Genomic DNA, 26,713 nt, shown 5'->3' with positions numbered 1-26,713 from the left:
TTTGTCTTAATTTTAACTTCCCTGTTACTGGGGCTAGCCTTATTTGATACATGTGATGGCCATTGGATTTCCTTTATCGAGAATTGTCTGCTCATGTCCTTGGTTCATTTTTCTTTCTCTTTTTTTGTCTCCTGTAGGAGCGCTTATGGAATGTGAATTCTTTGTTATATGGCACGTGTATTTTTCTTGTCTTTCATTTATCCTTTTTTTTTGGAGACGGAGTCTTGCCCTTGTCGCCTAGGCTAGAGTGCAGTGGTGTGATCTCGGCTCACTGCAGCCTCCGCCTCCTGGATTCAAGCGATTCTCCTGCCTCAGCCTCCTGGGTAGCTGGGATTACAGGTGCCCGCCACCATGCCCGGCTAATTTTTGTACTTTTAGTAGAGACAGAGATTCGCCATATTGGCCAGGCTGGTCTCAAACTCCTGACCTCAGGTGATCTGCCTGCCTCGGCCTTCCAAAGCGCTGGGATTACAGGCATGAGCCACTGCACTGCGCCTGGCCTCATTTATCTTTTAACCTTATTTATGTCACAGACATTTTCAGGTAATTATATATATCCCTCTTTTCCTCTTTGGTTTCTGAAACTGTCTTAGAAGAGTCCATTCCAGCTGGGTGCAGTGGCTCATGCCTGTAATCCCAGCACTTTGGGAGGCCGAGGCTGGCGGATCACGAGGTCAGGAGACTGAGATCATCCTAGCCAACAAGGTGAAACCCTGTCTCTACTAAAAATACAAAAAATTAGCCGAGCGTGGTGGCACGCGCCTATAGTCCTGGCTACTTGGTAGGCTAAGGCAGGAGAATTGCTTGAATCTGGGAGGCAGATTTTTTTTTTTTGTAGAGACACAGTCTCACTCTGTTGCCCAGGCTGGTTTCTAACTCATGGCCTCAAGTGATCCTCCCACGTTGGCCTCTAAAGTGTTGGGATTACTGGCGTGAGCCACCGCACCCAGCCTTAACAGCTTTTGATGATAATTTTTCCTTGCTGTAGTGTGTGTCTATTTATTCAAGTTTCTTTTAGGTCTTTCAACAAATATTTTATAGATTTCGAAGTTTTTTTCGTATAGTTCCTATACCTTTCTTACTAAATTTATTCCTATGTATTTTATTTTGACACTATTGTCAATGGGACTGTTTACTCTCCACTTCTAACTAGTTAATATCAGATACATCAATTAAAAGTAAATATTATACCATCTTTAATTTTCTTTGGACAACTCCCCCACTCTCCTTGTGTATCCAGAATTAATAGAACTTGGATTCATGAAGAATATGCTAGGGAAAATTTGTCATCTTAGTATTAAGTAACTTTTTTTTTTTTGAGACGGCGTCTTGCTCTGTCGCCCAGACTGGAGTGCAGTGGCACAATCTCAGCTCATTGCAACCCCTGCCTCCTGGGTTCAAGCGATTCTCCTGCGTAGCTGGGGTCACAGGCGTGTGCCACCACACCCGGCTAATTTTTGTATTTTTAGTAGAGATGGGGTTTCACCATGTTGGTCAGGCTGGTCTTGAACTCCTGACCTTGTGATCTGCCCACCTCAGCCTCCCAGAGTGCTGGGATTACAGGGGTGAGCCACCGCGCCCGGCTATATTAAGTAACTTTCTAATGTTTCTGCTTGTCATCCTAGGGAAGAGTACCCTTAGATAAGTTTTTCTGGAATGAATGACACCTTACTAGGTTTGAAAGTTTACAGTTGCCTTATTTATACGTTTTTGTTAATTTGATTTTTTTCAAAGCAAGTTTTATTCCAAGTTTTACATGCTCGTTACTTGAAAGATAGCAGACTATGTATAGAAGTTAAAAAGGCATCTATATTTACATCAGATAACCTTCTTCAACATTAATTATACCCTTTGGGTCATGTCTTTAAGCCAAATTTTTGTTTTGAGAATTTGATGATACTTCTTGAATTGAGAGTACTTTAGTATGGTTTTGCTAATAAGATTATGGTTGGGAGAATGAAAATTTTTTTTATTTCATTAGTGTCAGATTAGATGTTTGTCTTGTTTAGCGATCATTGTTTACTTGGCCTTTATTGCTTTTCATGCTTATATACATATATGTATATATATAAAATTTTTTTAAGAGTCAGGGTCTTGCTGTGTTGCCTAGGCTGGTCTTGAACTCCTGGAATCAAGCAATCTGCCCTCCTCGGCCTCCCAGAGTGCTGGGATTACAGGCCTGAGCCACTGTGCCCAGTCTGCTTTTTATGCATCTTGGTGCTGTTGAATTGTTCAGTAGGCATGTTTGCATTTATAGACATCTGCTTTTTAGATCTCAGTTCTGGTGAATTTTGGTTATGGATAATTAAGCATAAAATAAGATTCCTGTAATTACTGTGACAATTTAGGGAGAATTGAACTTAAGTCCTCTTAGAGGGATGCCATCTGGCTGCCTAGACAGGGTGGGGTGGTATCTCAATGTGATCCTACATTCCACAGCCTATTCTTTAGCCTTGAAGATCCAGAAATTCCATTTCAGTAGTTCATCTCCTAGGGGTGATCGAGACCAATCAAACACACTGATTTGTAAGTTATAATAATACTGTAGTATTGTAATACACAACGGGGGGAATATGCTTTTCTCCTGAATTACCTGTGCCTGCATTCCACAGGACACTATTCCTTGTATGGAGGTACTTGGGATTTGAGGCGCTTAAGGAAGTATTTAATAATCAGAAAGTTGCACTGTGAGCCTGAAATCAGATCATATAAAGTTGGTCTTGAGTGTTTCATCATATTAGGCCATGGTGAAACCTGATCAAAGAATTATGCTTGTCTTACAATGGTGTTTGCCTCTCTGATGACCAGAATACTTATCCCCAGATTTATTTCATTTTATCATTATTATTATTTTTGAGATGGTCTCACTCCGCAACCCAGGCTGGAGTACAGTGATTCGATCTCAGCTCACTGCAACCCCTGTCCCCTTGGCTCAAGTGATCCTCCCACATCAGCCTCCTGAATAGCTGGGACTACAGACACATGCGCCACCACACCCAACTAATTTTTGTGTTTTTAGTAGAGACTGGATGTCGCCATGTTACTCAGGCCGGTCTTGAACTCCTGGACTTGAGCAGTCTACCTGCCTCGGCCTCCCAAAGTGCTGGGATTACAGGCACGAGCCACCACACCTGGCCTATCTCCAGATTTAATCTCTCCTATTCAAACAGTGAAGTTCTAACTCTGGTCTTTTCCGTTTATTCACTCTGTAGACCATTTCCCTTCTGTGAACACATTTCTTCATATAGGGGAAATAGGTATGCACCCCTCTACTCCCCTCAAAAGAAAGAAAACCACAAAAACACAGGCAGTGAGAAAACCAGCTAGGCTAGATCAGTGTAATGATAGCCAGAATATCTAAGATGTATTGTAAAGTAAAAGTCTGATTGAAGCATAATACAATCAGTTGATTTGATTTAAGCTTTCCTCGTGTCACATTCTAGTCATAGTATTTTGCAGGTTGTAAATGCGTTAAAGCAACTCAGGTATACACATGAAATAAAAATCTGAAATAGGGGTTCTGTATGGCCCATAATATAAAAATATAGGCCATCTGGAGAATGCAAGAGGGAAAGCATGGTAACTTCTTTTTTTTTTGAGACGGAGTCTCGCTCTGTCATCCAGGCTGGAGTGCAGTGGCACAATCTTGGCTCACTGCAAGCTCCGCCTCCGGGGTTCACGCCATTCTCCTGCCTCAGCCTCTCCAAGTAGCTGGGACTACAGGCGCCTGCCACCATGCCCGGCTAATTTTTTGTATATTTTGTAGAGACGGGGTTTCACTGTGGTCTCGATCTCCTGACCTCGTGATCCGCCCGCCTCGGCCTCCCAAAGTGCTGGGATTACAGGTGTGAGCCACCGCGCCCGGCCTAGCATGGTAACTTCTTTGGAGGGTTTTGCCTGATGTTAACTTACATCCCTTGAACATTCTCAGCCAGACTTAAAGTCTGTGACTGACACAGTAGTCAGTGGTGAAGTTAATTGAAGTCTCGTTTATTTGTTTGGGTCTTTTCTTATTGTTTAGCCAGAAAGACTTCTTCAAGTACAATCTTTGTTGGATAGAAAAATAGGTGATTTTAATGTTGAAAAGTTAAGTTTTAGGATTTTGTTTTTAGATTTAGAGCTCAAATAACTTGAAGTCTTTTAGGGGAAGACTGACCACATAGCTGCAGAAGCTCCAGCTTTTTGGTTGTGTCCTTGATGGTTGGCTATCAGTAGCTGAAAGTGCACAGCGGGCAGTGTGAGTTCTGAAGCAGGGAGAACGTTATCTGGGCAGGGTAGAAGAGAGAACTGGGTTGAGTTCTGACACCCTTTTTCCGTAGCTGTTGGTGAGCAGCTGGTATACCTTTATTTTGTGTGCTTTGGAAAGGACAATTCAATTTTTTTTAAAGATATTTTAGCATTTAGGATTTAATAAATATAGTATTTATCAAGTTTGTATTCTTATAGGGGGATACAAGAGTGAACAAGGCAAATGAAGATCTAGCCTTAGGGAGCTTGTATTTTGTGGGAAAAATAGGCATTTCAAAGCAAAAAAAAAAAAAAGGTACTTCTCATGGCCTGAGAATGGTATTGCTGTATGAGAAAAATCTTTATACTTAAAGGGATTTGTGAAGGTGTTGGAAAATAGTCATCTTCCCCATTTTGGCCATAAATTTTAGGAGAATTGAAACATGCACACATTATTTTTTTCTTCTTCTATTTAAATTTTTTTTCCTTTAGTTTATAATTTTGATTCTTTGGGCATATAAAGTAATCTTTTTTAGTTTAAGCTCCAAAACCCAATTTTGCTTAACCATTTTGGATAGAAATTTTTCTAAAATGAATTTTATGTTTCCTTTTTTCCTTTGTTTTTATCATTATTTATCATATAACTGTTAATAAAAACTGAAACACATTAATCTATAATCCGTGTCCCTTAAGTCAGACTTTTAATTATTTTTGTGTTCCCTTTCCATCCTTGTTTTAAGAGATGTTTTTATTATTTGCTTTAAAAAAAACAGGACAAAGAGGGACATTTTATTTTGTTAGAGTGTACAAGCCATAATGAATATAAAATAGGGAACACTTAAGCGTAGAGTGAAACCATTGAAATACTAAATGTTGGAAACACAATCATAGTGGTAGACTTTAACATACCTTTCTCAGTCTTTGACGGGTCAGGTAGTTAAATTAGTAAGGGCAGATGTTACCTGAACTGTAAAATTTTTAGAAGTTGGTTATAATACAGATATAATTTTGTATTCATGTTTTTTCCCTGTGAATTGAATGTTAAATGTTAATCTTATTTTAATCACTTCTTGGAGAATCAAGGTCTTTTTATAAAACCACATTATGGTCCAGGTGTGGTTGCTCACGCCTGTAATCCCAGGACTTTGGGAGGCCAAGGCGGGTGGATCGATTGAGCTCAGGAGTTCGAGACCAGCCTGGGCAACATGATGAAACCTCATCTCTACAAAAAATACAAAAATTAGCCTGGCGTGGTGGCTTGCGCCTGTAGTCCCAGCTACTTGGGGAGCTGAGGTGGGAGGATCGCTTGAGCCAAGGAGGCAGAGGCTGCAGTGAGCCGAGATTGCGCCACTGCACTCCAGCCTGGGTGGCAAAGTGAGACCCTGTCTCAAAAAGAAAGCAAAAAACAACAACAAAAACTACATTGTGGTACTGTTTATAATTTATTGGTGCTCTTAGGACCTTAGTGGGAGTTGGCTACTTTTTGGTTACACAGTAAGTAGCTCCAGACTGTTTTAAAAATGCTTGTTTCTGCTGTATGTAGATTTTTATTTGTTTGTTTTCGTTGCTGCTTTTGTTTCCTCCCTTGGTGTTGGGTGACATTTTTAAATATCATAGATGTCCTTTTCTAAAGCAGTTTCTATCTCCTGGGTCCACCCTCCTCCCCTCTTTCCCATAACAGTTTTCTGATTTGTAGCTTCTATTCCAGAACAGGCTGAATGAGGACCTCTATTTGGAGTAAAGTAGATGTTTTAGTGTGTTGATATGTCACTCTCTATATTGGCTGCTTGAGATAATAAAAATGTGTTTTTGGATTCTCAGCTATGTTCTGTATAGTTTCATTACTGTGTTCAGGACTTTTTTAAAAAAAGGTTGGAGTTTATTATTGTTATTTCTTTTGTTTGTTTGCTTTTTGTGTTTTTTGAGACAGGGTCTTGTGCCATCCCCCAGGCTGGAGTACAGTGGCCTGATCTCAGCTCACTGCAGCCTCACTCCTAGGGTCAGGTCATCCTCCCACCTCAGCCTCCCAAGTAGCTGGGACCACAGGTGCATGCCACCATGCCTGGCTCATTTTGTTTGTTTTGTAGAGACAGGGTTTCGGCATGTCGCCCAGGCTATTCTTGAACTCTTGGGCTAAAGCGATCTGCTCGCGTCTGTGTCCCAAAGTGCTGTGATTGCAGGTGTGAGCCACCGTGCCTAGCCTCACTTGTAATTCTTTTTTTTTTCTTTCTTTTTGACAGAGTCTCGCGCTGTCGCCCTAGCCGGAGTGCAGTGATGCAATCTTGGCTCACTGTAATCTCCACTTCCCGGGTTAAAGCGATTCTCCTGCCTCAGCCTCCGTAGTAGCTGGGATCACAGGTGTGCGCCACCACGCCTGGCTATTTTTTGTATCTTTAGTAGAGACGGGGTTTTGCCATGTTGGCCAGGCTGGTCTCGAACTCCTGACCTCAGGTGATCCACCCACCTCAATGCTCGCAAAGTGCTAGAATTACAGGTGTGAGCCACTGCACCCAACCTCCTCACTTGTAATTCTTTAACTTCCTGTTACTTCCAGTGCTTGGTTCCTGTGGTGTACTTCCTTCCTTTCAGTGCTTTGGCCAAAATACAGACTCACATTTCTTTGTTTTTCAGGGTTGGAAAGGGCTAGGATTTTCAGAATAGACTTTCTTATATATCTAGGGTAGAAATAAGTAAAAGTTCCTGAAGATTTGTCATTGCCCTTCTCCACATATATTAAGCATTATCTTCTCTTTCAGTCTGATTTTACCAGTTTAGAATGCCAAAAGGTTCATAGCTTAACAGGTGGCTTTTTTGACCTGCCTGTGTTTGGAGGGCATGGTCTTTCAACCCGCCATACAGAAACTCCCGTCTAGACATCTTAACACCTTTATGGTTCAGATTAATAGAATCTTTTTTAGCCTTCCATCCCCCATAGTTCTCGTCTCTAGTTTATTGACTCCGAAAATGACTTCATTTTTGAGGTGAGACTACCTTCAGCTATCCCACGTATAAGAGTTTAGTGTTGGCCTGGCGCGGTGGCTCACACCTGTAATCTCAGCACTTTGGGAGGCCAAGGCGGGTGGATCACCTGAGGTCAGGAGTTCAAGACCAACCTGACCAACATGGTGAAACCCCGTCTCTACTAAAAATACAAGAATTAGCCAAGCATGGTGGTGCATGCCTGTAATACCAGCTGCTTGGGAGGCTGAGGCAGGAGAAGTGCTTGAACCCAGGAGGTGGAGGTTGCGGTGTGCGCCATTGCACTCCAGCCTGGGCAACGAGCGAAACTCCGCCAAAAAAAAAAAAAGACAGTTTAGTGTTAGCTTTTGTAGGCCCAGCTGTATGACCATATCTTAATACACCCATTACACACAACTTTTTTTTTTTTTTTTTTTTTGCAACAGGGTCTCACTCCGTCACCCAGGATGCAGTGTCACAGCTTACTGCAGCCTCAGCCTCCAGGGTTCAGGTTGTCCTCTTGCCTCAGTCGCCTGAGTAGCTGGGACAGTAGTCGTGTGCCACTATGTTCGGCTAACTTTTTTTTTAAATTATTTGTAGAGACAGGGTTTCCCTATCTACATACAACATTCTTCACAAGATTTTACAATAATGTTTTGTTACTTGAGTGGTTAAATATGCCTTTAAGCAGGTTAGAACAACTAGTAATTTTCTCAGGTATATATTCTATAACTGATCAAATAGGTCTTCATTGTTTAGTTCAAGGGCTTTTTTGTTTACTTTAAAATAAACTCTTTAAAGTCAACATGGTAAAATTGACTCTTCTGGCTTATTGTTTTACAGTTCTGTGAGGATTTTTGTTGTTGTTGTTATTCTTTTTGTTTTTTTGAGAGAGTCTTGCTCTGTTGCCCAGGCTGGATTGCAGTGGTGTGATCTTGGCTCACTGCAGTCTTGCCTCCCAGGCTCAAGCAATCCTCCTGCCTCAGTATCCCAATTAGCTGAGACTACAGGTGTGTGCCACCACGCCCAGCTAATTTTTGTATTTTTTGTAGAGGCAGGGTTTTGCAATGTTGGCCAGGCTGGTTTCGAACTTCTGACCTCAGGTGATCTGCCTGCGTCGGCCTCCCAAAGTGCGGCATTAAAGGCATGAGCCACTGTGCCCGGCTGGTGTGCCCTATTTTCATAATGATGTCTTTTGAAGAGCAAAAATTTTAAACTTTGATAGGGTACAGTTATTAAGTTTTTCTTTTATACTTTGTGGTTGTGTGTGAAGTCTCTCTGTTTAACCTGTTTGCAAAGATTTTCCTCTGTGTTTTCTTCTGGAAGATTTTTAGTTTTAGCTTTGACTTTTAGGTTTGTGATCCATTTTTAGTTAATTTTTGTGTATTGTGTGTGGTTAGGATTGAGGTTAATCTTTTCCCCCCATGGAGAGAGATAGTTGCCAGCACCATTCGTTGAAAGACTATCTTGCTCCTATTGAATAACTTTGGCCTCTTTGTTAAAAATCACTTGTGCATATTTGTGTGGGTTTATTCCTAAACTTTCAGTTTTGTTTCAGTCTATTCTTTTTTTTTGAGATGGAGTTTCACTCTTGTTGCTCAGGCTAGAGGGCAATGATGTGATCTTGGCTCACTGAAACCTCCACCTCCTGGGTTCAAGCAATTCTCCTGAGTAGCTGGGATTACAGGCATGTGCCACCATGGCCGGCTAATTTTGTATTTTTAGTAGAGATGGGGTTTCTCCATGTTGGTCTCGAACTCCCGACCTCAGGTGATCCGCCCACCTCGGCCTCCCAAAGTGCTGGGATTACAGGCGTGAGCCACCGTGCCTGGCCTGCTTCAGTCTATTCTTAAATTCAGTTAGTTCCACATTTCCCTGATTACTATAGCTTTGTAGTAATTCTTGAAATTAGGTAGTGCACATTGTTTTTTTTTGTTTGTTTTTTAACAATTATTTAGGCTGTTGTATGTCCTTTATTAACATATTTTTTTTTACTTTTAAAAGATATTCGTGACACTAATAGCCTTATTTTCTGAGGTTAGTTTATTTTTTCCTCATCACATTTTCAAAGTATACATGCAGTGTACTGGGATGATTACAGTTTGTTGAATGTGTTTTAATCTGACAATTGGTCTTCTCTCTTAACCCCTCATATTTTGTTGAGTTGAGCTATGATTATGACTATATTTATTTTTGTTGAGCTATGTTATGTTTAACAGCAGTTGAACAGATAATGTCTATCTTTTCTAAGGTTAGGCATAGGCCTTTCCTTATTACTTTAAGGATTGAGTAAAGATTTGAGTTGTATTAGTTTCTGAGATATTTTGATATTAGTGATAGACTTTACATATTTGGTGTATTCTTTGTCTTATTTTGCTTAATTTAATACTTAACCATTTTTGTTTGTAGCCTTTCCAGAAATGTACAGAGTTGAGAGGTCTGTATGTAATAGCTTTGCAGAAGCTTAGCACGCTTTGTTTAGCTTAGCTAAGCTGGATTTGGCAAGTCTTGAATTCTTAAAAACTAGTCAAAAATTTAAATGGGAAGTTGTGTGAATAGCTTTGGTAGTAAAAAATGTGAACATCTCTATTTAATGTCTTTCCATATCCAGAGGATGCCAGCCCCCATCAGATTGCGGGAGCTGATCCGGACCATCCGGACAGCCCGAACCCAAGCTGAAGAACGAGAAATGATCCAGAAAGAATGTGCTGCAATCCGGTCATCTTTTAGAGAAGAAGACAATACATACCGATGTCGGAATGTGGCAAAATTACTGTATATGCACATGCTGGGCTACCCTGCTCACTTTGGACAGGTAGGCTGGGCTGAGACATGTAGCAAGGGTATTCTTTGACACTGTTGCTCAGGGATTGTCCATCTTTTTCTGGTGGGGAGGTACTTTTGATGGCCTTGTAGTCTGATCATTGTGGAACTGAGGGTAAGATTGAGAGAGCAAGCCGCAGACCTGGAAAGGCATGATATTGCTATCAATTATCCTTTCCATTGGGAGTCTCATTATACGGATGAGAGAATGTTTTGATGGTGGCAACTAGCTTGCTTAAAGATTGACCAGGATTATGTGGTTGTTCTGCCAGAGTACCTGGACTATAATGAATATTTAAGAAAATGTTTCTTGCTGGACATGGTGGCTTTTGCTTGTAATCCCAGTTACTTGGGACACTGAAATGGGAGAATCACTTGAGGCCAGGAGTTTGAGATCAGCCTGGGCAACATAGTGAGACCCTGCTCTTAAAAAAAAAAAAAAGTGTGCTGTGGTAGAGCATGCCTTTAGTCCCAGCTACTCAGGAAGCTAAGTCAAGAGGATTGCTTGTGCCCCAGGAGTTTTAAGGCCTCAGTGAGCTATGATTGCACCACTGTACTCCAGCCTGGTTAATAGAGTAAGATCCTATTTGTTTTTTTGTTTTTTTTTTGAAGCTTGCTAAATGTCTTCTTAATTACTTTATCTGGGCACAATGTTGTGTGGAGAAGTTCACAGTATGTTTTTAAGTTAAGGAAATTAGGTGGTTGCCAATTGGTGGCGTCTATTTTGTTCTAATTACTTTGTGCCTTGATTGCTGTAACTAGAGCAGATCTGGCTGCTGATTCTCTCCCATGCACAAATGGTTACTATCTAATATGTCCAGTCTGGGCTTTTAGAATGACAGTCTCAATGATAAATCCTTTCTTCTTTCCATGTTTATATTGTCATAAGTGGGATTTAGTCACAGAAAAGGAAATAGTGGGTTATTTTTTATTTCATATTAATGCTATTAAATTTTATTTTAATAATTTAAGAATTGTATTATATGCTAAATAGTCTCTCTAAGGAACAGACTGCCCAGTTGAAAGAAAGAATGTGTAACACTATCAGGAAAGATAGTCATCAGCTTATTTTCTGTTTAGGTCAGTAATTTCAGTGGAAGGAGATCTCCTGCCCCCAAGTTAAAACAAAAAAGTACTGGGATTTAATCTTATCAGACTGACTTGGGTTTTATACTCATCTTGGGGTTTGGAGTGGGGTCAACATCTTTAGAAATACATGATCAAGAGTGGGAGTCCATTAGTTTCCCAAAGAAAAATTGATGTGTTAGTATCAGAGGAAAGGGGACTGGATCAAAAGAAAAGGGGCCAGGCAGAAGCAACGGCCGGCTCATCAATATATTCATATATTTGGTTTGGGACAGAATTAATGTCATAATAGCATTCTTCTCTTTCACATGAATAGTTTCTAAAAATATAATACGTTCTTTGAAATATATTTCATATTTCATTCGTAGAGTGTTAGGAGTGGAATGAAACCCTGAGGCTCCGATGTTTCAGTTATAAGCTTTACCGCATCAAAAATTGATCCAGGTGGTTATCCATATAGTGTGTGTCATAGTATAAAGCCAATAGATGCCCACGTGTTCTTGTTGATTGGTTGATTGATTTTAAGTATTAGGTTAGATTTACAGAAATCTGATATATTAGAAATTGGGCTATAAAAAAGTCTAGTGAGGGAGAAGACTCTTAATTCGTCAGCGATAACCGTTATTAACATTTTGGAAGCAGTACATTTACATATTCCCAAGGAAGTTCTTTAAGAGCATATTCTTTTTTTGTTGTTTTTAGAGGCAGGGTCTTGCTCTGTGGCCCACGCTGTGGCTCAGTGATGGCTCACTGTCGCCTCAACCTGCTGGGCTCAAGTTCTCCTCCTGCCTCAGCCTCTCGAGTCACTAGGACTGCAGGTGCATGGCACCACACCCAGCTAATTTTTTTTTTTTTTTGAGACAGAGTCTCGCTGTGTTGCCCAGGCTGGGGTCCAGTGGCGTGATCTCCGCTCACTTCAACCTCCACCTACTGGGTTCAAAAGATTCTTCTGCCTCAGCCTCCTGAGTAGCTGGGACTACAGGTGTGTGCCACCACACCCGGCTAATTTTTGTATTTTTAGTAGAGACGGAGTGTTACCATATTGACCAGGCTGGTCTCGAATTCCTGACCTCGTTATCTGTCCGTCTCGGCCTCCTAAAGTGCTGGGATTACAGGAGTGAGCCACTGCGCCCAGCCCTAGCTAATTTTTTGAGACGGGATCTCACTCTGTTGCCCAGGCTGGAGTGTGCAGTGGACACCTCAAGCTTACTTTCTGCTGGGCTCACTGCAGCCTCGACCTTCTGGGAACCACACCTGGCTAATTTTTGTGTTTTTTGTAGAAACAGGGCTTTGCTGTGTTGCTCAGGCTCATTTTGAATTCTTGAGCTCAAGCAGTCCACGTGTCTTGGCCTCTCAAAGTACTGAGATTACAGGCGTGCACTACTATGCCCGGTCAGCTAATTAAAAAAAAAAATTTGGGCTGGGCGTGGTGGCTCACGCCTGTAAACCCAGCACTTTGGGAGGCCGAGGTGGGTGGATCATGAGGTCAAGAGATTGAGACTATCCTGGCCAGCATGGTGGAACCCCATCTCTACTAAAAATACAAAAATTAGCTGGGCATGGTGGTGCACACCTGTAGTCCCAGCTACTCAGGAGGCTGAAGCAGGAGAATCGCTTGAACCTGGGAGGTAGAGGTTGCAATGAGCTGAGATCGTGCCACTGCACTCCAGCCTGGCGACAGAGTGAGACTCTTTCTCAAAAAAAAAAAAAAAATTGTTGAGTTGGGTTTTTGCCACATTGCCCTGGCTGGTGTTGAACTCCTGGGCTCAAGTGATCTTTGGGCCTCAACCTCCCAAAGTGCTGTCATTATAGGTGTAAGCCACAGTACCCGGACTAAGGGCAAATTCTTGAATTTGGAATCAGAGTAGATTTAAGACTTTGGGGGATATTTCATTTTGTAAAAAATCTCTCTATGTTTTCTAAGATTCATTTCTTTAATATGTTTAAATAGAATGTGCTTTTAAGGTTAGGTGGCATTTGAAGATATTTTGGGATTTAATTATTTGATAAAATATTTAATTCTGGCCGGGCCCGGTGGCTCACGCTTGTAATCCCAGCACTTTGGGAGGCTGAGGCGGGTGGATCACGAGGTCAGGAGATCGAGACCACGGTGAAACCCCGTCTCTACTAAAAATACAAAAAAATTAGCCGGGCTTGGTGGCGGGCGCCTGTAGTCCCAGCTACTCGGAGAGGCTGAGGCAGGAGAATGGCGTGAACCTGGGAGGCGGAGCTTGCAGTGAGCCAAGATTGCGCCACTGCACTCCAGCCTGGGCGACAGAGCGAGACTCTGTCTCAAAAAAAAAAAAAAAAAAAAAAAAATTTAATTCTTAGAAAGTGTAAATGCTCGAGAAAACTGCTAAAATTTTATCATAAAATATTTTTCTAAATGGGATGGGGAATCATAATTTTAAGTTCTTATTCTGTTTCCTCTGTTTGAATGAGTCACCATCTTGTTCATATCAGTAATTTGGTACCCTACCTGTTGGAATTACCTTTATAATATGCCTGTAAGAGGTTCATATCTAGATTTTGTCACCTGCACATATGGTCACAGTGCCATTTTTTTTTTTTTTTTTTTTTTTTTTTTTTGAGCAGATTCGCTGTCTCCCAGCTGAGTGCAGTGGCCTCTCGGCTCACTGCAGGCTCCCCCCGGGGTCCCCATTCCTGCTCAGCTCCGAGTAGCTGGATACAGGCTCGCCACATCGCCGGCTATTTTTTTATTTTAGTAGAGAGGGTTTACTGTTTAGCCATTCTCTTCTGACTCGTATCCGCCGCCTCGGCCTCCAGATGCTGGATAAGGCGTGACCACCGCGCCTCACAGTGCATTTTCATTTGTTTATAATAGCACTTTTTTCTTTTTTGAGATGGAATCTCACGCTGTTGCCCAGGTTGGAGTGCAGTGGTGTGATCTCGGCTCACTGCAAGCTCCACCTCCTGAGTTCACGCCATTCTCCTTCCTCAGCCTCCCTAGTAGCTGGGACTACAGGCGCCTGCCACCATGCCTGGCTAATTTTTTTGTATTTTTAGTAGAGACGGAGTTTCACCGTGTTAGCCAGGGTGGTCTCGATCTCCTAACCTCATGATCTGCCCACCTTGGCCTCCCAAAGTGCTGGGATTACAGGTGTGAACCACCATGCCTGGCCCACTTTTTTTGAGACAGGGTTTTGCTCTTGTCACTCAGGCTAGAGTACAATGGCACAATCTTGACTCACTGCATCCTCTGCCTCCCAGGTTCAAGGGATTCTCCTGCCTCAGCCTCCTGAGTAGCTGGGATTACAGGCGCCTGCCACCATGCCCAGCTAATATTTGTATTTTTAGTAGAGATGGGGTTTTACCGTGTTGGCCAGGCTGGTCTCAAACTCCTGACTTCAGGTGATGCACCTGCCTTGGCTTCCCAGAGTGCTGGGATTACAGGTGTGAGACACCATGCCCAGCCTGCAGCCACTCTTTAATTGCATTTTATTTGTTAGATGCTGTGTTCATTATGGTAACCAGTAGCTGCATGTAGCTATTGACCTCTTGGAATGTGGCTGTTTCAACTGAGGTGAATCCTAAAGGAAAATAAGTTTTTTTTGGTAATTGATTTAGCTATTGGAAAACTTTTTTTTTTTTTTTTGAGATGGAGTCTCGCTCTGTTGCCCATGCTGAAGTGCAGTGGCATGATATCGGCTCATTGCAGCCTTCACTGCCCAGGTTCAAGAGGTTCTCCTGCCTCTGCCTCCTGACTAGCTGGGCTACAGGCACCCGCCACCACACCCGGCTAATTTTTGTATTTTTGGTAGAGACAGGGTTTCACCATGTTGGCCAGACTGGTCTTGAACTCCTGACCTCAAATGATCCACCATCTTGGCCTCCCAAAGTGCTGGGATTACAGGTGTGAGCCACCACACCCAGCTTAGTTATTGGAAGACTTTTAAATATGTTTTAAACAACTTGGGTATGTGAGTCTACTTTATAAATAGTAAATTTTATGAAATCTAAATACAGTTCAGCTATTTCTTTTTTTTCTTTTTAGTTTAGCTATTTCTGACAAAAATGTACAAATTGAGATGTGCTGTAAGTGTAAAGTACATACTGTATATAGAAGCTTTAGTGCAAAAGCAAGTGTAAAATACCTAATTATAATTTTTGTGTTGATCATATGTTGAAATGATATTTTAGATATATTGATTAAAGAATATTAAAACTGATTTCACCTTTTTAAAACTTTTTACTGCAGTATCTAGTATGGTGCTGATAGAAATAAAATATAGGCTACGTAGAAATTTAAAAATTTCTAGTAGCTATATTTTGAAAGTCTTAAGTTTTACAATAAAACTTAAGGAGTAGGATGGACACGGTGACTTATGCCTGTAATCCTGGCACTTTGGGAGGCCAAGGTGGGGGGATCACCTGAAGTCAGGAGTTTGAGACTATCCTGGCCAACATGGTGAAACTCTGTCTCTACTAAAAATACAAAAATTAGCCGGGCGTGATGGTGGGCGCCTGTAATCCCTGCTACTCCAGAGGCTGAGGCAGGACAATCACTTGAACCTTGAAGGTGGAGGTTGCAGTGAGCCGAGATCATACCATTGCACTCCAGCCTGAGTGACAAAGCGAGACTCTGTCTCAAACAGCAAAAACAAAAAAATATCCTAGCCCTGCCTTGCTATACAAAGGATTTTAGATGGCATAAACTACCAGCATGTACATTAAAGAGAAAAAGAATACTAGAAATTAAGAGTTGGGAAAAGGAAGCATTTAGAGCACAAGGCCAGTGTAGTTGCTGTTGGCGTTGACAGCTAAGGCAAGAAAAGAGACAGTCAGCTCTTAGGTAGTTGTTATTGCCAAGATGGAAGAGCAAAACTGCAGAGAACCAGACTGCCTGGATGTGACTTTTGGCTTTGAGCAAGATCTTTAACCTTTCTGTGTCTCAGTTTCCTCATCTGTAAGATGGGGACAATCTTAATGCCTACTTTATGGTGTTATTATGAAGATTAAGTTATAAGTGTTAGACGCATTTTGTATATAAAAAGCCTCAAATGTTACTCATTTTACCATTTCCTAAAGGACAGCAGTGTTTTTTGAAGCACTGAATTCTAAGAGATTTTTTTATGTGGACCTTTTGTCTAGGAGTCTCTTAATAATGTAAGAGACAGTATCCTCAGCATTTTTATAACAAAAGTGGTGATAGATTTCCTGTAGTGTGTGTAACCTTTTGTGTGTGTGGGTTAAGCACAACCCAGAAATATTAGTGAATTATCTAAAGATAAGTAGGTAGATTGCAGGAGTAGAAAACTGGTGGCTTGGGGCCAAATTCTTCCACAGATGTGTTCTTTTTTGTCCTGTATGGTATTTAAAATTGTTTCTGCCAGTACATAAAAAAAAAAAAGAATTTCCACAGAAATCTGGATTTCTAGTTTCTCTTAGAAACATAATAAGATTTGTGGAATGGAAATCTACGTTTCCACATGTCAGTAGTATGCTGCTTTTAGGCTGGGCCTGATTCTGTTTTTCCTCAGTTCTAGCCTTCTTGCCATACCCAATTACCTGTGTAGGATATTCTTCCCTTCCATCTGTGTAGGATAGGACTGCACTTCTTTAGCTTCTCTAAATTTTACAGTGTTCTCCATACAGTCTTATACATCTTTTTAAAAAATTTTTAAAAAATTTCCCTTAAAACACAGGATTTTTAAGTCTTACACATCTTTGGAGAAATATATTTGTAGGTTCTTTAGAGCTCCTGTTTCTATTGCAAATAGTATCCTTTAAAATTTTAAATAATTACGTTGTAGATCTATAGTGATAGAATTGATTTTTAAAAATATTTGTCTGCTTTGCCACATTATTGAACTTGGTTCTAAGAGTCTCTGTAGACATCATTGTTTCCATGTAGCCAATACTACTATTGTGTGCAAACAATGGCAGTTCTTTTTTTTCCTTTGACATCCTTATACATTTTCTTATTTTTTTATTACACTGTACAGGTAGTACATTATTGCAAATAAGTGATGATAATAGCCACTCTTGTTAAAGCTGTAAACAAATGCTCTACAGTAATATATGGGTGACTGTCATAGGGTTTAGTAGACACGCTTCTCACATTAAGGAATTTTTTCTTAAAAAAAAGTACTTAAGCTAGTACTATTCCTTGAAAAGCCTCAGAATTAATGACCAGACCAGAGCAATGAGCTATCCTTAAGCCTAGACTGTGGTCTCCAAATACTATTTTCAGCCCATGGGAAAGATGGCTGATCCCAAATCCAGGGTAAGGAAATGTACAAAATAAGCTTGAATGATGTTACTATGCCAGAAAGCAAGAAAGACTGCAAAGATCATGTCAAAAGGTTTCAGTAGTCACCAGAAGAGGCAGTCATACCCCCAAAAGAGATAATTTGAGTATTAATAAGAATAATAATCGGCCGGGCATGGTGGCTCATGCCTGTAATCCCAGCACTTTGGGAGGCTGAGGCGGGCAGATCATGAGGTCAGGAGTTTGATACCATCCTGGCCAACATGGTGAAACCCCGTCTCTACTAAAAATACAAAAATTAACCGGGCATGGTGGCAGGCACCTATTAATCCCAGCTACTCAGAAGGCTGAGGCAGGAGAATCGCTTGAACCCAGGAGCTGGAGGTTGCAGTGAGCCGAGACTGTGCCACTGCACTCTGCCCTGGGTAACAGAGCGAGACTCCATCTCAAAAATAATAATAATAATAATAATAATAATAATAATAATTGTAGGCTGGGTGCGGTGACTAAACCTGTAATCTCAGTCTTTTGTGAAGCTGAGGTGGGCAGATTGCTTGAGCTCAGGAGTTCGAGACCAGCCTGACCAACATGGTGAAACCCCATCTCTACTAAAAATACAAAAATTAGCTGGGCCTGGTGGCAGATACCTGTAATCCCAGGTATTCCGGAGGCTGAGGCTTGAGAATCGCTTGAACCTGGGAGGCGGAGGTTGCCGTGAGGCGAGATCATGCCACTGCACTCCATCCTGGTTGGCAGAGTAAGACTCTGTGTCAATAAGAAAAGGATAATAATTGTAATTGACTGAAATAAACATTTATATTGCCTTTCCTTAGCAATAGTATGGCCTTCCTTCTACATAGAGAAATTTCTTCTTAGAGCTGTAGTCCAACTAATAAATGAAGGAATGAATTAGAATATAATCATTTTGCAACCCATGATGATCATCGGTGCTGCTAATGTCACAAAAGAGATACGACTGCCAGAAATAATTATATGTCTCCTGATGAAAGTTCATACCACTGGCTCTAAGTGGTGCATATTTGCAAAATGAGATCACAACAGAACAAAGCAAAACCTGAAAAATCTGAATTTGATCAAGACTCCTTAGGTATATAACCTAGATAAATTTTCCAGTATACAAAGACATGTATGTATAAGAGTATTCATTTCAGCAGTGTTTCTAATAGGTAAAACATTGCAAACAATCTGTTTGTCCTCAGATAATAGGTAAGTTTATATTCAAAAGTGGGATACTATGTAGCAATGAGTTATGACTGAATTAGAACTTCTTGTCTTGATGTGAGTAATACTCAAAGCCGTTGAGTGAAAAGAGCAGGAATACAGTTTGATATTTGTTTAAAGTTTAAAACATTTAAAACCACCTGTCTCTCCACGTGTAGTAAGAATATATGGCATGGCAGTCATGAGCAGCAGTTTAGGGTTTTGATTACTTCTGGGATGGAGAAATGAGATTGAGGCCCATTACACAGAGGGCTTCAGTTGAATTTGTAATGTTAAAAACTTTAAAATAAATAGGGTGAAATGTTAAGATTTGATAAAGCTGCTTGGTGGGTCAGTGACAGTTATGTGATTTTTATGTATTTTGAGTGGAATATTTCATAATTTTCTCAAAAGAAACAATTGGATTCACTAGGAATGTCAGGTTTTTGTTTTTTGTTTTTCTGCCAAAAGAATGAAAAAACAGACTCTGGTCTATATAGATTTTATGTTGTCAGGCCTACATAGTGGTAGTGCAGTTGTAACAAACTTGCTTTTCAAAAATGATGATTTTAGGTGTGTGTGAATAAACCAGGCAGTTATTTCTGAATATTAAAAAGAAATAGGTTGGGTTTGGTGGCTCATGCCTATAATCCCAGCACTTTGGGAGGCCAAGGCAGAAGGATCATTTGAGGACAGCAATTTAAGACCAGCCCGGGTAACATAGTGAGACCTCATCTCTACAAAAGTAAAAAGTTAGGGCTGGGTACAGTGGCTTATGCTTGTAATTCCAGCACTTTAGGAGGCTGAGGCAGGCAGATGGCCTGAGCTCAGGAGTTTGACTAGGCACCGTAGTGCCTGGGCAATACGGTGAAACCCCGTCTTTACTAAAATACAAAAAATTAGTTGGGCGTGGCACCGTGCACCTGTAGTCCTAGCTCCTCAAGAGGCTGAGGCAGGAGAATCACTTGAACCTGGGAGGCGGGGGTTGCAGTGAGCCGGGATCGTGCCACTGCACTCCAGCCTGGGCGACAGAGCGAGACTCCAGCTCAAAAAAAAAAACTAAAAAATTCACCTCATATGGTGGCACATGCCTATAGTTGTAGCTACTTGGGAGGCTGAGGCAGGAGGATGGCCTGAGCCCAAGAGTTAGAGGTTACTGTGAACTAACAAGTGAACTGTGATCATGCCATTGTACTCCAGCTTGGGCGATAGAGCAAGACCTGTCCCTAAACAAAAAAAACCAAAATAAATAAAGGTAACTTTTAAAAAGATCTACCCAATCAGTTGCAGGCCTGTTAATATTTACAGAATTTTAATTGCATCTTTTCATTAAGGTGATTGTTCATATCATAAAGCTGCAATTTTTTTTTTTTTTTTTTAATTAAGAGACAGGATCTTACTCTGTCACTCAGGCTGGAGTGCAGTGGTGCAATCATAGTTCACTGCAGCCTTCAACAGGAGGTTCAAGCGATCCTGCTGCCTGAGCCTCCTGAGTAGTTGAGACTACAGGCACATGCCACCATGCCTAGCTGATTTAAAAAAAAGTTTCAACAAAATTTTAAGACAAAACTTTGTTTAAGAAACTTTTGGCCGGCGCGGTGGCTCACGCCTGTAATCCCAGCACGAGGCCGAAACGGTGGCTTGCTTGAGGTCAGGAGTTCAAGACCAGCCTGGCCAACATGGTGGAACCCTGTCTCTACTAAAAATACAAAAATTAGCCGGACATAGTGGTGCGTGCCTGTAGTCTCAGCTACTTGGGAGGCTGAGGCAGGAGAATTGCTTGAACCCAGGAGGTAGAGGTTGCAGTGAGCCAAGATCGCACCACTGCACCCCAGCCTGGGTGACAGAGCCAGACTTTGTCTCAAAAAAAAAAAAAAAGAAAGAAACTTTTAAACAAAATTTTTTGTTTTTAAATTTTGTAGAGATGGGGTCTTGCTGGGTTGCCTGGACTTGTCTTGAGCTCCTGGGCTCAAGGAATCCTCCCGCCTTGGCCTCCCCAAAGTGCTGGGATTACAGGTGTGAGCAATTTAGATGTGCATCTGACCGTGTGCGAGACTGTTCTAAAAGCTAACAAAATAGGTGCAGCTTTTATCCAGGGGTAACCGGATTAAACATTGATAAGTGGCAACATTTGTACTTGCTACAGGAAAATGTAAAAAGGCCAGAAACATGGAAAGTTCTCTTTGTAAAATAGCTTTGAAATTCAAAGAAAATTGTAACATTAAGAGCCATTTGGCGGGGTGCGATTGCCCACACCTGTAATCCCAGCACTTTGGGAGGCTGAGGTGGGCAGATCACTTGAAGCCAGGAGTTTGAGACCAGCCTGGTTAACATGGCAAAACCCCATCTCTACTAAAAACACAAAAATTAGCTGGGGTTGGTGGCATGCATCTGTAGTCCCAGCTACTTGGGAGGTTGAGGCACGAGAACTGCTTGAACGCGAGAGTCAGAGGAGGTTGCATTGAGCCGAGATAGAACCACTGCACTCCAGCCTGGGTGACAGAGTGAGACTCTCCCACCTACTCCCCCAAAAAGAGAGTCATCTAGAAAAATTTTGTAAAAATTAAATTGTCAGTGTCTATGTCAGATTTACTCCATCAGAATATCGGCGGGGGTGGGGTGGGGGTGGTGACCCATAGTTTTCAAAACTCTCCTACCTGTTCTGACCAGTTAAGTTTGGGAACCACTTCTTCAGGCACTGTATTTGTTACAAAGAGGGCTGAAAACTTCAATCTCTTAGGCTTGTTGCTAATGGCTGACTAGAATGCTTCTGCTAAGAGTTTGAAGTAAAAGTTTTCCGTTAATTGTGTGAAGTTTGGATATAAAAGCTGGACTATTTACTCTGGTCTTAAAGCATCTGCTAGAGTTGTGGTTAAAAATGTTTCAGGTAGGTTTTTCAAGTAGCTTTAAGTGGAGTAGTAGTACTCCACTGAAATATTTGAGATTGTTACCTAAGGGGCAGATACATGTAATTGATTACTCTTTTCCTTCTGTTCTTTAACTCATGCAACAGTGTGGAGTTTTGCTTTTGGAGATTTGGAGATTGCTGCGGAAAAATGGATGCCCTCCTTTTGTGTGCGTCTCCCCCATTGTACTTTTTTCCCCCAAACCTTTATCTTTCTTTTTCAACATTTGAAAACTTTGATAACATTCTTTTTTTTCCTTTTTTTTTTTTTTTTTTTTTTTTTTAAGACAGAGTCTCAATTTGTTGCCCTGGCTGGAGGGCAGTGGCGCGATCTCAGCTCACTGCAACCTCCTTCTCCCGCTTTCAAGTGATTCTCCTTCCTCAGCCTCCCAGGTAGCTGGGATTACAGGCTCATGCTGCCACGCTTGGCTAATTTTTTGTATTTCAGTAGAGACAGGGTTTCACCGTGTTGCGCAGGCTGGTCTAGAACTCCTGAGCTCAGGCAATCCACCCACCTCGGCCTCCCGAAGTGCTAGCATTACAGGTGTGAGCCACTGCACCCGGCCTTGATAACATTCTTAAAGATTAAACATGGTATATTCTCAGCACTATTGCTGGCCACTTAAGTATAAAGTGTGATCAGAGTTAATCCATCACTGGAGTGTATATATCAGATGCTATTTCCAGTCATATAACCTTATATTTTCCCTTAGATTTGTCACCTTCAAAAAGCAAATGCTTGTTTTTGAAGCAGTCACTGTATAAATGGGGGAATATTGAAATAATGCTTGCCCCTTTTAATTTCAGTTTTTCTTTTTGCTGTTTAGTTTTTAGGTAAGGTTTTTTGTTGTTGTTGTTGTTTGTTTTGTTTTTCCACCTCTTCTCTGTGCCTGTTGCACACAGGAGAGGGCAAATTTTAGGTATGTCTTAAACAAATGTCACAAAAAAACAGCTTGTATTCATCAGTCACTGGTGACTTAGTGTGACTATCTTAAAACTTGACCTGATTGAGCAGCCGCTGCTGCCGCCACCACTGTCACAATGCCAGGTTCTGGTCTCAGCCACCCTCCACTGTCCAGGGCCCCTCTATCTTGGCCCTGGGACTCTAGCTCCCTGCCAGCCCCAGTCCTAGCACCATGTTGGAGAAAAGCATGGAGGCAGTGGCTGAGTTGGGCACCAAGGACCTGAAGGAGAAGGTGGAGGAGAAGGCAAGCCAGAAAGAGCGAAAGAAAGAAGTGGTGGAGGAGGAGGAGAAGAGGAAGAAGGAGATGATGAAGGGCCCGAGCTGAAGAGAGCTGCCGAAGAGGAGGATGAACCGGATCCCTAGCAGTAGAAGACAGAATGGGGCATTGGCATGACCCCCTGCCAACAGGCTGGGGATGGGAGGCCTCTCTCGGCCTGCAGGTTGGGGTGGGAGCAGACAAGTCCGGCCAGTCTTCGCCTGGCTCCTTGCTATGGGCTCTGCACCAGAGCCGCCACCCTCTTCTTTCTCCCCAGCTTTCTCATTTCCGCCTCTCCAGACACTGACCCCTCCACTCTCACTCTGCCACTGTTCCACCTCCTGACCTGCTCCATCAGAGCTCCCCAGCTGGCCCCCAGTTGCTCCTCTCTCTTTGTTTTCTTCTTGCCTCCCTCCTGCTCCCCCCACCCTCTGGTAGCCTCTCCTGCCTAACCTCTGCATCCCCTAGCCTCATGTCCTGCCTCATCCCTATCCTGCCTGGGATCTCCCTCAGATCCCCTCCTCTCAGACAGCACCAGACTGTGGGTGGGCTGGGGTTGGGGCCAAACCCCACAGCTGCCCCCCTCCCCTCCCTTTTTGGTATAGTTTTTTTTTTTTTTTTTTTGGTAAACAATTTGGCTCTTTTCCTAGGCTGGAGTGCAGTGGCGCGATCTCAGCTCACTGCAACCTCCGCCTTCAAATTTCAAACGATTCTCCTGCCTCAGCTTCCCAAGTAGCTGGGATTACTGGCGCCCACCACCACACCTGGCTAATTTTTGTATTTTTAGTAGAAACGGGGTTTCACCATGTTGGCCAGGCTGGTCTCGAACTCCTGATCTCAGGTGATCCATCCACCTTGGCCTCCCAAAGTGCTGAGATTACAGGCGTGAGCCACTGCTCCCCGCCTGCCTTTTTTTGTTTAATAAGAAATGGTCATGCCAAAAAAAAAAGAAAAAAACAAAAAAACCACACTTGACCCTAAAACCACAAAGTAGTATTAATGCCTAAGAGTGTGGCCTATTCCTAATAAAATAATTTTGGATAATTTATTTGTGTAATGCTTGGAGTTTGTCAGAAGTAATATTGAATGAGGATGATGAAAACTCTGATATCTGATTCTTGGAACATTTACTTACACTACTAAAATACTTACAGAATTATGAAATGAGAAGATTGAAAAACCAGTTTGAAAAAGAGTAGGATTTGTTTGATAATATTTTAGCTTCTGATTTTCCCACTCACCTTAGTAAATTTTCTGTTGACATTGTAAAGATGACTTTCATCAACTTCTGTTTCAGAAATTGCTTTTTAAATTTAAATTGAATCTGAAGAAGAAAGGGAAGATGTGTTACTTACATAATCTTTTCAATTTCACAAGGCATTTATGTTTTCCTTTTTGATCCTGGTTATTTTCCTTGGAGACTTCTTTGAAATGCTCGTGATAGTATAGTCATTCAGCTAACTTTAGATGTTTTTAATGCAGGTACATTGAGAGAGCAGTTTTTAAATAGCTTGAAACAACTCTGTGGAACTGTTTTACTTTCCTCAATTTCACTTTCGAATTTAGTAGATAAATTCATAATGGAAAGTAGTCTTACGTGATTTTAGCTTGCTGTATACACAGGTATCCATTTGAGCCCCTTCCCTTGGGATGTATGATTCTACAGGGGATCATGGTTTTTAAAACTGTTCTTGGTTAGTCTGTCTTGTGTACGCCCTTTGAATACTGCTGTAGAGGTAATGTTTTGGCCTTTTCCATGTTTGTCAAGATGGAGTGATAAAGTATGTCAAAGTGATTTTGAAGGTGGTTCAAGAAAGGCCAACTAGAGGGACAAACTAATTTACAAGAACTCTTAAGCCCTAAGAAGCTATTTCTAACAATGATGTAAAGAAGAAATCATGTAAATCTTTTTAACTTAATTCCACTACTGAGTTTTCCGTTTTTTCTGTATTGGATTCTAAACCCTCACCCTCTCCCATAGTACTTGGATCAAGCTCTGAATGTACTTGGTTCACATACTTTCCACATTATATTAAACTTAGTTATTGCCTCTCTCTTTTTAAATTAATTATACATTCCTCATGGTTAGTATGGGTTGGTGTATTTCTAATTATTGAGTCTTTTAATTCCCAAAATGGAACTATACCTTAAATACACGTTAGGTGCTCATTTAATGTAACTTGGGGATTAAAGTAGGAATTTGGTTTGTTAATCTCTTATAATACTTCTAATTTGTGTTTGTGTGAATCTGCAAAACTAATGTAAAACTGAGAGATTATTTGAATGGCAAATATCATGGGGCCTTGATGAAGTGATCTGTTCTAGAACTTGATTTCTATTAAGATATCCAAAGGTCTTAAATCTTTGCCTTCTAAAAAGATTTAGGTAGTTTGGCTGGGCGCGGTGGCTCACGCCTGTAATACCAAAACTTTGGGAGGCTGAGGCGGGCGGATCATCTGTGGTCAGGAGTTTGTGACCAGCCTGGCCAACATGTTGGAACCCTGTCTGTTCTAAAAATACAAAAAAAAAAATTACTTGGGTTTGGTGGTGGGGGCTTGTAGTCCCAGTTACTCGGGAGGCTGAGGCAGGAGAATCGCTTGAACCCAGGAGGTGGAGGTTGCAGTGAGCCGGGATCGCGCCGTTGCACTGTAGCCTGGGCGACAAGAGCAAAACCCCGTCTCAAAAAAAAAAAAAAAAAGAGGGAGAGGGGAGGGAGGGAGAGAGAGAGAGAGAGAGAGAGAGAGAAAAGAGAAAAGAAGAGAGCCAGGTGCAGTGGCTCATGCCTGTAATCCCAGCACTTTGGGAGGCTGAGGCAGGTGGATCGGCAGAGGTCAGGAGTTCAAGACCAGCCTGACCAACATGGTGAAACCCTGTCTCTACTAAAAATGCAAAAATTAGCCAGGCATGGTGGCTAATTCCTGTAATCTCAGCTACTCGGCAGGCTGAGGCAGGAGGATGGCTTCAACCTGGGAGGCAGAGGTTGCGGTGAGCTGAGATCATGCCATTGCACTCCAGCCTGGGCAACCAGAGTGAAACTCTGTTTCAAAAAAAAAAAGAAAAGATTTAGGTAGTTTGATGAAACACATTTGTACTTTAGCCAGCTGGGGACTCTGGGTTAAAAACATTGCTTTTCTAGATTGTGGTAGCAAGTTTTTAATTTCTTTCTTTCTTTTTTCTTTTTTTGCAGTTGGAGTGCCTCAAGCTTATTGCCTCTCAAAAATTTACAGACAAACGCATTGGCTATTTAGGGGCAATGCTGCTGTTAGATGAAAGACAAGATGTCCATCTTCTCATGACCAACTGTATCAAGAAGTAAGTCTTACTTTTCTTTCTTCTAACAACTATTAAATACTTTGTTCTTTTTTGTATTTTCTTTGAGACAGAGTCTTGCTCTTTTGCTCAGGCTGGAGTGAAGTGGCGTGATCTTGGCTCACTGCATCCTCCTCCGCTGCCACCATCCTCCCCCACCGCCATCCTGGTTGAAGTGATTCTCCTGCCTCAGCCTCCTGAGTAGCTGGGATTATAGGCACCTGCCACCACGCCTGGCTAATTTTTGTATTTTTAGTAGAGACAGGGTTTCGCCCTGTTGGCCAGGCTGGTCTCGAACTCCTGACCTCAGATTATCTACCCGCCTCGGCTTCCCAAAGTACTAGGGTTACAGGCTTGAGCCACTGCGCCTGGCCTACTTTGTTCTTTTTTTTTTTCTTTCTTTTTGAGATGGAGTCTCGCTCTGTTGCCCAGGCTGGAGTGCAGTGGCGTGATCTCGGATCACAAGGTCAGGAGTTCAAGACCAGCCTGGTCAATGTGGTGAAACCCCGTTTCTACTAAAAATACAAAATACAAAAATTAACCTGATGTGGTGGTGTGCACCTGTAGTCCCAGCTACTTGAGAGGCTGAGGCAGAAGAATCACTTGAACCTGGGTAGCTACTCAGCCTCCCGAGTAGCTGGGATTATAGGCGCCTGCCACCATGCTCGGCCAGTTTTTACAGTTTTAGTGGAGATGAGGTTTCACCATGTTGGCCAGGCTGGTCTCGAACTC

The 26,713-nt window shown here is 41.9% G+C and overlaps 1 protein-coding gene across 3 annotated transcripts in view; it reads left to right on the top strand.

Moving 5' to 3' along the window:
* AP1G1 (adaptor related protein complex 1 subunit gamma 1) overlaps nucleotides 1-26,713 on the top strand; it is an 82,175-nt gene that overhangs the window by 10,275 nt on the left and 45,187 nt on the right. For all 3 annotated transcript variants that reach the window (XM_030829688.1, XM_030829684.1, XM_030829682.1), the window contains exons 2-3: nucleotides 9,797-10,000; nucleotides 25,860-25,984. In XM_030829688.1, the coding sequence (XP_030685548.1) occupies nucleotides 9,800-10,000; nucleotides 25,860-25,984 (326 nt within the window). In that variant the 5' untranslated portion in view covers nucleotides 9,797-9,799. The remainder of the gene's footprint in view (nucleotides 1-9,796; nucleotides 10,001-25,859; nucleotides 25,985-26,713) is intronic.

Source organism: Nomascus leucogenys, chromosome 2 (genome assembly GCF_006542625.1).
Source record: "Nomascus leucogenys isolate Asia chromosome 2, Asia_NLE_v1, whole genome shotgun sequence".
Classification (NCBI taxonomy): domain Eukaryota; kingdom Metazoa; phylum Chordata; class Mammalia; order Primates; family Hylobatidae; genus Nomascus; species Nomascus leucogenys.
Note: the sequence above shows the minus strand (reverse complement) of the source record. Positions and strands in the feature narration are given on the sequence as shown.